Here is an 11,369-nt window from a genome sequence, read left to right on the forward strand (position 1 = left end):
GTTAGAAAATGTCCTTTCTTTTGTCGATAAAGGAGGGCTATTAGGCCTACTGCAGAATTTTTAGCCTGTTTAATGTTGAAAACATACCTATGAAAAATTCAAACATCAATTTCATTGTCTTCTTACCAGAAAATAAATGATTCTCTACAAAACTTAGAATGAAATCTAATAATATTTTTAGTGAAATTCTTGATGGAATTCTTCTTGTAATGGTATAATTAGCAATACACGTTTGTGCCTTATGTTAATAATTTAATATTCCTTTTATTTTTGCAGGAGCTCTATATCAGGGATGCACTTGGTTCTCCCTTGCTTAGTTCATCTATGGCACCACCACACTCTGTAAGTGGCATGAATGGCGTCGATTTGTTTATATGAACCTTTCTCTTTCATTATTGTTAATACACAAATGTTTAGGATGCTAAGCTACTACTAATGACCTGAATTTCAACAAAAATGAAATATGAGAAAAGTACAATTGTCCCTTTTCTTTCGGGGGGGGGGAGGACGAAAAGAAATATTGCTTCAACAAACATGAACCATGACTTTGCCAAGCATACACATTCGTGAGGCTTTCCTGTCATTCTATGGGGCCACCCTGGTGAGAATTGACTCAATTGGATGCTGGAAAAACAAAATGGTGCATCAAATGAATGCCTATATTGATAACAGTGGCATAAATTTATCTATTTTGATCTTGAATAGAAGGTATCCAAAATATTCTTGTGCTAAAATAAAAGAAATTGTTGTGTACCTTAATTTGTAATTCTGAATAACATAGGTCCTCTTGACTTATACTTTGTTGAGGCAATTTGTTATGAAATATAATCGGTCAGAATGTATGATTACACTTGCCAACAAAACACGTTCCAACCCTCTACCAACGTGATCTTACACACTGCACATCCCATACATGGCAGGTCCCGCTTTTATGGTGGGTCCAGTATCATGGTGAGATATGCAGTGTTAGGTCAAGTTGGTAGAGGGTTGGAATGTATTTTGTTGGCAGAAAATCTCAACTTGTCAATGATAGGAATTCCTCAAAACATCGGCATGGCTCTCCTTTCTCCCTTATTGTTTACCTATTTAGTGGTTTGTTTTGAATTTTATTTTTAAAATTTATTAAAATAACTCAAGCAGCCAATCAACTTTAAGTCTTTAAGACTTTCATCTCTCTTCTCTTTCTCATTAACTCCTTTGATTATCTCTCTTCATTAATCATTTAATTAACTCTCTCTCCTCCAATACCTCAATCCACTAATTCTCTCATCTCATTTACTCCATTAGATTGCTCTTTTTCATTATTTTATTTTCTCTCCTGTCTCATTAATCTTAGTCAACCCAGGCTTCGGCGCACACAAATGAATATATATATATATATGTGTGTGTGTGTGTGTGTGTGTATATATATATATATATATATATATATATATATATATATATGTATGTATGTATGTATGTATGTATGTATGTATGTATGTATGTATATGTTTATGTATATGTATAATAACTGCACATAATTATAACTTGATATAATTATACATAATAGCTATATGTATACATAGTAATACTACATATATACAGAAAATAATATTTTTTTATTAGACTCAGATTTTAATTGGATTAGATGGGGTTAAATCTGCATCCGATCCGATTATTAATCGGATGCAAGTTCTAACATCCAAATTGGACTTTCACAGTCCAATGGCAGTCCTAGCGGGGATATGGCTCAAGTTAAGCAACCCCTAAGCTTGACCTGAAAGGAATTTGCTATTATGGTAGATATTGTTATATAATATTTAGATTAAAAAATTGTATATTAATATATAGATAAAAATTTAAATATATTTTATAATAGACAAATTAAATAAAAATTTAATTTGTAAAAAATCATAGTTTTATAGTTAACACAGGCAAGTCTGTCCATGTCTTAGGCCCAAAAATGTGCTATTATGCCAGAGGTATGGGTCGGGCTAGGCTTGGCAACTTAAAAACTGTTAATACTTTATCAAAATCTGTCCCGGGATCTTTTATTTTTTGTTTTTTGGGCTACACAGTGGTGGTAGCCCATCCCCTATAGCTAAGCAACCAACCCCTAAGCTCGACTTGGAAGTTATATGCATATATGGCAAATATTGTTATATAATATATAGATAAAAAAAGTTATATTGATATATAAATAAAATAATAGACAAATTAAATAAAAAATTTAATTTGTAAACAATCATAGTTTTATAATTAACATGGGCAAGTTTGTCCATGTCCGAGGGCTAGAAGAATAATTACGCTTGTGGGTCAGGCTAGGCTAGGCAACTTAAAAACTGTTAATACTATATCAAAATCTGGCCTGAGATTTTTTATTTGTTTTTTGGGCTTTTGGGCTACAGTTTTATCTAAAAATAGTAAAAAGCCCAAAAGTTTTGCATGCATGAGTTGTACTCAGATTGGTTCAGTCGAATCAGTCCCATTATGAATGTTAAATTGCTCTTAGGGGTGCAATTTGGGTGGGTTGGGTTAGGATGAGGATCAACCCAAGCCCAACCTGAAGTCTTAAACGTCAAGCTAGAGCTTATATTAATTTAATTATGATTAAAAAGGTTTATTTATAGATGACTACAACCTAAATTTATATATTTACTAATATCTATTTATTTTAAATGTTCAAATAATATTTACAAAAGTTGTAACATTTAAATAAAATAGAACACTAACGGTTAATATGGAAAAAATAATTATCTTTATTAAGTAAATAGCAGTAATTTATTATTTTTGTAACAAATTATTAAAATAAAGATTAATTATTTTAAACAACATCGCATTCCTTAGTTATTAGTTTCAGTTGTTTCACTTTCCCTTGACACATCCCGTGCATCCAACAGACCCCTGCTAGTATTTTAATAAAGGTCATCAACAAATTTTCAGGTAAATATAGGCTTCATTAGGGATCTTACTCATAATTTGTGTGTTATCTAACTGATGCAGGTTATAGTTTGTGAGGAGAGGTTCGAGGGTATATCTGGATTGTCATTTGTTATTGTTCTGGCAAGGCTTGCTCTAAAGTTCAACTCAGATGCCATTTATTCTTTATACTCGGGTAAAATCTCAAAACTGTTCATCAAGGCGATCCCAATGAAAAGCAACCTAAATTCAAGTTTCTTCTGCCTCTTTGCTGATGGATTTCCATGACATATTCTTTTGTCATTTTTGTTTTCAATTATTGTAGGAGATGCAAAATATTCGGAAAGTTTAAAGACCTACTTATTGTCAAGGGATCATTATAACCTGAAGTCAGAATTTCAACTTGGAAATGGAAAGGTATACTTTATGGCTGGGCATGAAATCTGAATGATCTCCCTTGAATATTGTTTGTAAACGATACTTGATGGTTTATACTTATTAACAATAAGAATCTATTCCAGATACACGTCAACTGTATTGAGAATCAGCCAGCAGTGGATGTGGTGTTAGGTAAGCATGTGTTCTTAAGCATTGGCGATTACTATCTCAGAAGAACTGAATGAAGAAAGTAATTTTTTTTATTATTACTCAGAAAGAAACGCAAATGATAAATGAGTGTCAAATAATAGTTTCACTTAGCACAATTTTTTTGTATGTTTATTTTCCAAGGAAACATTTGTAGTCGTTTTGTATGTACTAGTTGAGTGACCCGATGAATTTGTTGAAGTCAGATATTGATAGAATGGGTCATTTATTAAAATACCCCTTATAGTTTCATGGATTTAAAAAAACTATTCTATAGTTAGCATTTTATTAAAACACCACTTATAATTTGCAACACTTCCGTTAGATGATAGTGGAAAATAACAGTGTTGACCCTAATGTTCATTTAAATAAATTTAATCAAAAGAAATAGAAATAAATATACCATTCTTACCCTTAATAAGACATGGGCAACCACTCTATTGGCTAATTTTGTTTTCTTTATAAAAAAGTGTGAAGGGTACTTTTGGAATAAAAAATTATGTCTAATGGCAAAACAAACTCTTCTTAATGAAAGGTTGATCAAGTAAATAAGTTGTAAAATATATGGCTTGTTTTAGTAAAATGAAAATTATACAGTAGGTTTAAAAGTATGTGTTTTCTAGTAAATGACCCTAATAAAAACACGTAAGAGTATACAATTGTTTTATGTTTTCAACTTTTTAAATAATTAATAATTATTCATATTTTATATATTACTTTTAATAAATTTATATAATACAAAAATAACAATAATTAAGTTAAGTAAGGTTTATTCATCAAATTGATGAAACCGACCAACCCCGATCAATTTGACCTAAGTTTGTCGATTTTTTAGTATTTTATGTTGGCTTTGGTTCAAAGTTTTCTCATTTCAACTAAGTTGGATTAGTTTCACTTTGGCTATTTGTAAACCGACCAAATTTGAAAAACCTAATCATAGATATATATTAATATTTTATATTTAAATATAAATTTTAATATAAAAAGTGAGAAATTTCCTATATTTCTTAGTCTAAAATGTTTTATTTCATAAATCTAATTTTTAAATTTATTTTTTAATAATTGCATTGTAATTTTTAAAATTAAATTAAATTTTTAATTTTAAATCTTTTAAACCGGTTGACCTTTTGTGAAAACCATCCCAAACTGATACAACTTGAGTATGTTGGTTTTCACAAAAGGTTAGTTGGTTTAAGTTGACCAACTTCCCAACCTGAATAGGTCATCTTAGTTGGCCAAATAGCCTACAACCAGACCAAACTAGCTCATGAACACTCTTAATTTTAGCTAAATTAATAGTCTTATCTCCGATAAATAACAATAGTTTAATTTTCAATGATTATTAAAAATTTATAGCGAAAATATACAATTATTGAAAATATATTGATAATAAAAAAATACAATAATTACAATTGTTACAAAATAAAAATATATTAACTTAGCCAATAAATAGTATAATCTCTAATAAGTATTAATTACTCAATAAGTTACAACAAAAATACAATAAATACAATCAAAAAATAAATTAAAAAAATCTAATAATAGTAGTTTAATCTATATTAATTATTGAAAGTTTTTTATTAAATAACAAAACAAAATAAATTTATACTTAATCATTGAAAATACATTTATCCCAAAAAACAATAAATAACTACTAAAATACAATAAATATTAATTTTAGTATAAATAATATATAATTTTAGTATATATAATAGTAGTTTAATCTCCAATAATTACTGGAATAAAAAATAAATAATTCAAAAAAGGAGAAAACTTCTTGATCATTTTGTTTTAATATATATAGATTTGTCTTAAATATAGGAGTAAATAACTAATTAATAAAGAAGTTAGACTTAAATAGAGAAGTTATAAATGACATTAATGAGAGAGTCGGGCACTATAGAAATGGTGCACATGATTTTTACATGTTCCATGTATTGGTTTCTTATAGAAATGGTACATATCGGCCGATATGAGCTGATACGTTGCAATATTTTAAACCTTGATGCATTTTATGGTTGGTGCCAGGCACTAGCTACTAGTTTTTGGGTCAGTGATTCGACCATTTGGGTCGAATGGTTCAGATGGTTTGCATATTAAGGCAAATGTTTATATGGGATTTGAGAAAGGAGAGAAAAAAAGAGAAGTTGTCAGTTGAGAAAAGGAGAACTGGAGAAGAGATGTCGACTGAGAAAGAAAAAAAGAAAGAAGAAATTAAGAAAAGAAAGGAAGAAAAGAAGAGAAATGAAAGGATGGAGAGGAGGGAAGAAGGAAGAGGAGGATGATTCGATGCTCACCGGTGATGATAATGGTGACGATAACAGCGGCAATAGATGCAGATTTGAGATCTGAGTTCTCGGATCTTGGATCTCAGATCGATGTCTCTGCAACACCTATCGTCTTCTTCTTTTCCTCTTTTTGTGCTAGATCTTAGATTTGAGTTCATGTCTCAGACTAGATCTCAAATTTTAGTTCTCCTCTCTACAACTTTATACTGCAAACCGCTGTTTGGGTCAAATGAGTTGATGGTTCGACCACCCGGATCAGTGATTTTCTGACAAAATCATGGTTTTGACCCAATAATGGGTTAAGGGTGAAACAGAACCAGTTGCTTGTACGATTTTCAAACCGAACAGTCCGACCGTCCGGATCAACGATGGTTAAAAACATTGCTGTGATCGGTCTTACAGGTTAAAATGCGGCTATCAAGTTCAGCTAATATGCATTATGATCAGTCTGAGATCATCGCACTAAAGGATTTTGAATCCAAGGCAATGACCAAACAATTGGAGGCATAATCATTATCAAAAAAATGTCTCGAAAACCGACTTGGAGGCTGAATGTTTTACACCTTTGGGTTTCAAGTCACCAGTTTGATGATGGGTCAAATCATGAGTATTTAATTTATTTCAGTTTTTAATTATTTTATATTATATATAAAAATAATGTTAAAAATTAGGATTTTAGACTGAAAAGGGGCTTTGACAAAAAAATAAAGGGGCAAATGCATGGATCTCAAAAAGTTAACCAAAACAAATATAAAAGTCACCGCAATTCAATTTTTTAAAAAACGACCCTCAACATGAATTGTTTTGGCCATCCGTTTCCGGGTTGATATGATTCAACCATCCGATTTGAACGAGTGGCCTGTTCTGACTAGAAAAATTTTAAAATATAATTAAAATAAAAATGGGCAAAAACCATTGATCGGGTCAATGGTTCAATTGCATGGGTGAATAAGTCATTGACCAATTCAATGGTTTTTGTCTAGGGACTAGGTTTGGGGTAAAGCAGAACCAGTAACCTGGACGGTTTCCAAGCTGATGGTCTAACCATCTAGGTCAACAGCAACTCAAAAATCTTATTGTAATTGGACAATTGAGTACAAAGTTATGGGCTTTGGAAGGTTGTATATCCATTTACTATCTATATATATACTAGCGATGACCCGTGTATGCACAAGATGCTATATTTCTACTTTTTTATGCGTAGAACAGAAGAAAAATTTTCTTTTATCTTTCTAGTTATTGAGCTTCAAACTTTCCTTTTTTATATACCTTATATATTATGAGAATCACATAAACCGATTGATGGTGGCTCAATTGATACCTTATCTAGTTGTAGCATAGACGTGGGTTAGGGCAATAGGTTACCTCCCATTGTGTAGCCCTAAGCCAAAAAATGTGCTAGCATGAGATTAATAACCAATTTAATAAACTAATTTCAAAATTAAACTGATGAAGATAACAAAAAACTCGACTTTCTTACTACATTTTGTTATTAAACCAAAACAATCCATTAAATAAATCTATATTAAATTAAATTAATAAAATTAGGGAAAAACCTAGCGGTGACCTATGCGATGCATGGGATGTTGTATTTCTACTTTTTTATATATTATGAGAAGCACATAAGCCAATTGTTGGTGGCTCAGTTGATACCTTATGGGTTGGGGCAATGGGCTACCTCCCATTACGTAGCCATATAAAGTAAAAAAATGTGCTTAGCATGATATTAATAACCAAATTAAAAAAATAATTTCAAAATTGAACTAATGAAGATAACCAAAAATGCACATTAACTTCTTTCTTACTACATTTTATTATTGAACAAATCTACATTAAATTAAATTGATAAAATCAAAGGGAAAAACCTGAACCCAAGGAAAGGAGCAAAATATAGGGAAAAACCCGATAGCCCAATGAAAGGAGCAATGATTTGTTTAGATTGATTCACTCCATGTACTTGTGGGAAAATTTGGGTTTTTAGACATTAATTTGGGTCCAAGCTAAAGTTCATATTTGGGTTAACCCTTAACCTAACCTAACCTAACCCATGTAATTTACAATATACTTTATTAGAGAGAGCAAAAAAGGGATTAAGAGATATTTAAGAGGAAAATAAGGATTTAATGGGGAGGGGAGATTTTACAAGTATTGACTATTAAGGATTTAATGGAGAGAGAGAGATTTGTTAGAGATTAAATATGGATTTTATGAGATACAATAAAGATCCATGAGATTTTTAACGCTTTAATATAAAAATTAATATGCACATGTGTGAGAAAAAAGAAGAGGAGGTACATGTAAGCTTTGTGGTGGGAGGACCTCACCTCCCTTCTTTCCTCTGTATATAATTTAGTTTACAGTTTGGTCTGATTTATAAATTTAGAAAACTAGACTAAACCTGAAAATTTCAATCTGAGGAAATCTCAGACCAAACCAAACCATTTTAAGACTAGACGAAATCAAATTGCCAATTTCGGTTTCCTTCGATGTAGTTTAGTGGTCTAGACCATATAATCAACACCCCTAAATACCAAGTGGAAGGCTATATAGTGTTAGGAGCACATATTCACTCCTACTATCTCTTAATTTTTATATAAAATTCCTATATTTTAAACCCTAAATCTTGAATTTGTAAACCTTAATCTAAAACCCTATATCCCTAAATTTTTAAACCCTAATCTTAAACCTTAAATTTCAATTGCAAAATACATTTGGTAGGACACAATTCCTCCAACCACGTAGGAGACAATAATTATATAGTACTATTAGTTGTGACCAATTTATTTGCTTAATTGGAGTTCTGACTAGTTAAATTGCTTATAAGGGCAAATAGGGGTAGTTTAGGGTTTTACAAATATTTAAATAGACATGTGATGTGACAATCACATGGCAATCTTTTATGAAACTAACTTATAGAAGGCGCAAAATGAAGTCCAAAAGGGGCATTTGTCAAAAAACAAATATGACCTAAGTTTTTAAATTTAATCTAGTCAAGCTGTCAATTTAGGGTAATTTAAGTTTATTTAAGAAAAATTAAGTTAATTAGGTAAGGTAAGTTAACTACATTAATTTTGTAACCATTTACTCATGGGTTGTTATTTTAATTATTTAATAAATCAATTTTGATTTATTAAAATTGATTTATTCCTCTTATTACACTGAATTAATTAGAATTATATAGGGATGATCGTTTATGGTCCAAGCACACAAATTAGACCATTAGTATTATACAGGGGTATACACAATTTATATGTATATGGTATATGGTGTGTATATACATACATATATGATATCTATATATAATAAAACAAAACAGGCTACATAGCAGGTCTCTCATTTCTCCCCTTCCCCAACCAAAACTTCTTTATTGTCCCTCTCCTTGTACCCCTCCTACCTCATGTTGCCTTGCCAGCAACCTCTTTCCTCCTTCTAAATTCTCTCTCTCTCTCTCTCTCTCTCTCTCATACACATACATACATTCCTAGAGTCTGGATCTGCTCCATCAGTTGCACAATTGAAACATCTCCCAAATTGGGGTGTTTTTATTCATGGAAGATGTTTCCAATACATAGTGTGAGGAGAAAAATCCTAATTCATGTTCTCAATCACCTAAATATATGTTTGGTTCCGTTTACGTTTATTGATGGTGCCACATAGGCGCCCCATCAGCAAATGCCTCATTAATTATATTTGTGTGTATCGAAATTTGCAAAATCTATGTGCCTCTCCCATTTCAGGAAGATGTTCTTGAAACGAGTAGGTGTTTATTGGCATTTTGCTGATATGGTGCCTAATGGCGCCTATGTGTCATAAACGCTCTCATTAATTGCTTTTCTCGGTTTTACAGTCACACAAGTACAAAACATTTACTCAATAAACGTAAACGGAACCAAACACCCTGTAAATCATCTCCCCCCTAAAATTTCTCCTAAAATATCTGCCCCACATAAAACTTCCTCCTCAAACACCTCCTCAAGTGTCCAATAAACCAACTGATTGTAACATATCTTTCCCTTTCCCTTATTTCTCTCTTTATCTATCTATTAAATTATTAATATTTAAGTTAAAATATTGAAATAAGATGAGTTAAAATTATCTAAAATAAGAGTAATAAAAATTAATAATTAATTAAAAATTCAGTATAATTATAAATAATATTTTAATATTATATTTGTAAAATCTATCTCTCTCCATGTAAAACTACCAATTCTGATATATAAATCTTTAGAAAAATATCTTAAAAATAAATATTAGAAACACTATTAATTTCACTATAAATTAACATCTTTTGTTTAAATATTAATTTTATTATTAATTAAATATTTTTTTCTGTTGTATTTTCAGAAAATTTCTATTAAAAGTTTTTGTTATATACATTCTTTTTCTAAATGATATAAAAATTTTACAACTAATTTTACAAAAATATTTTCTATAACATGAATTGTCTCCTTTGTCTTATAACTCGATTGTTACGAACTCAAATTTTTGAAGCATTACAGACTAGATCAAATGGATTAGGTTGGTTGTTTCCCCAGTTTTGTCAGTTTCTGAAAAGAAGAAGAAAGTTTAAGAAATGAACCCGGGGCCTAAAAATGGGTCGAGTTATTTGAACACCCAAAAACGTCCAATTTAATTTGTTAGCTTCAATTACCAAATTGGACCAATTTGGTTTGATCGGTCCAACCCAATTATGCAATTTTAAAAACAAAAAGGATAGGGTGAAGTTATTTTAATATTCAAAAACTATCATCTAGCTTCAATTAGGCCTGTCAACGGTACCTGTAAACCGGCGATCTGATCCTATAATCTCGGATTTGAATGAGTTAATTGTCATATGGGATCGGATTTGAATGTCAAATAGAATCTGATTAAAAATCGGATCAAACTTGGATTCACCCCCATCTCATAAAAATCCGAGTCTGATATATTTATAAGGGTAAATCTCTTAAACAATTCCTACTGTTTATGTAATGACACGCGCTTTAGCTATTGTCTTTAAGTTTTCCTACAATTGTCATCTGCTTAAATTGAGACGAAAATTTTGATTTTAAGTTTTTATCCTTCGTCAACTCTCACTCAGATCTGCCGTTGCTGTGAAACCTTTCTCAGCCTTTTTGTCTGCGTTTTCTCTCGGTTCGCTCGAAGTCATTGGCTTTCTCTTTTACATGGGCTTTATCAAAGCCGCCCATGCTGCCAAAGCACAGGAGCACCACCGACGACTGAGCTTTCGAGTGTTGAACATTCTTCAATATCTAAATTCCTATAAATTCAAACCGAATAATAGACTCAGAAGCGCTTTCCACGGAAAGCTTTCAGACTCCTAATACAAAGCCAACATCCACAAATAGAGTGACAGAAAGTCGGAAAACGAGATGTTAGATTCAGAAGGTTGAGAAAGAGATCGATTTTGGTAATTTCCCACCAAGAAAAAAAAGGAAAAGGGAGATTACTTTCATGATCGGAGAAACACCTAATGGTTTAAACAGATTTGTTGTAATAAGAATCTCAGCGACAACGCGGATTGCAGAGTACAAAATAAAAAATGTTACGATTACAATCACTGAAGATGACGGAATCCTGGGAAAGAGGGTAGTTGAA

At 31.1% G+C, this 11,369-nt stretch overlaps 1 protein-coding gene across 1 annotated transcript in view; it reads left to right on the forward strand.

The window, feature by feature from the left end:
• Nucleotides 1–3,602, forward strand: part of LOC148874127 (tRNA synthetase class I (I, L, M and V) family protein) — a 62,271-nt gene extending 58,669 nt beyond the window's left edge. Inside the window, exons 24-27 of the mRNA XM_088961588.1 lie at nucleotides 277–342; nucleotides 2,983–3,094; nucleotides 3,224–3,315; nucleotides 3,420–3,602. Coding sequence (XP_088817714.1) covers nucleotides 277–342; nucleotides 2,983–3,094; nucleotides 3,224–3,315; nucleotides 3,420–3,521 — 372 coding nt within the window. The 3' untranslated portion in view covers nucleotides 3,522–3,602. The remainder of the gene's footprint in view (nucleotides 1–276; nucleotides 343–2,982; nucleotides 3,095–3,223; nucleotides 3,316–3,419) is intronic.
• The last annotated feature ends 7,767 nt before the right edge of the window (nucleotides 3,603–11,369 follow it).

Source organism: Nelumbo lutea, chromosome 1 (assembly GCF_056320005.1).
Source record: "Nelumbo lutea isolate HS-2025 chromosome 1, American lotus-T2T, whole genome shotgun sequence".
Classification (NCBI taxonomy): domain Eukaryota; kingdom Viridiplantae; phylum Streptophyta; class Magnoliopsida; order Proteales; family Nelumbonaceae; genus Nelumbo; species Nelumbo lutea.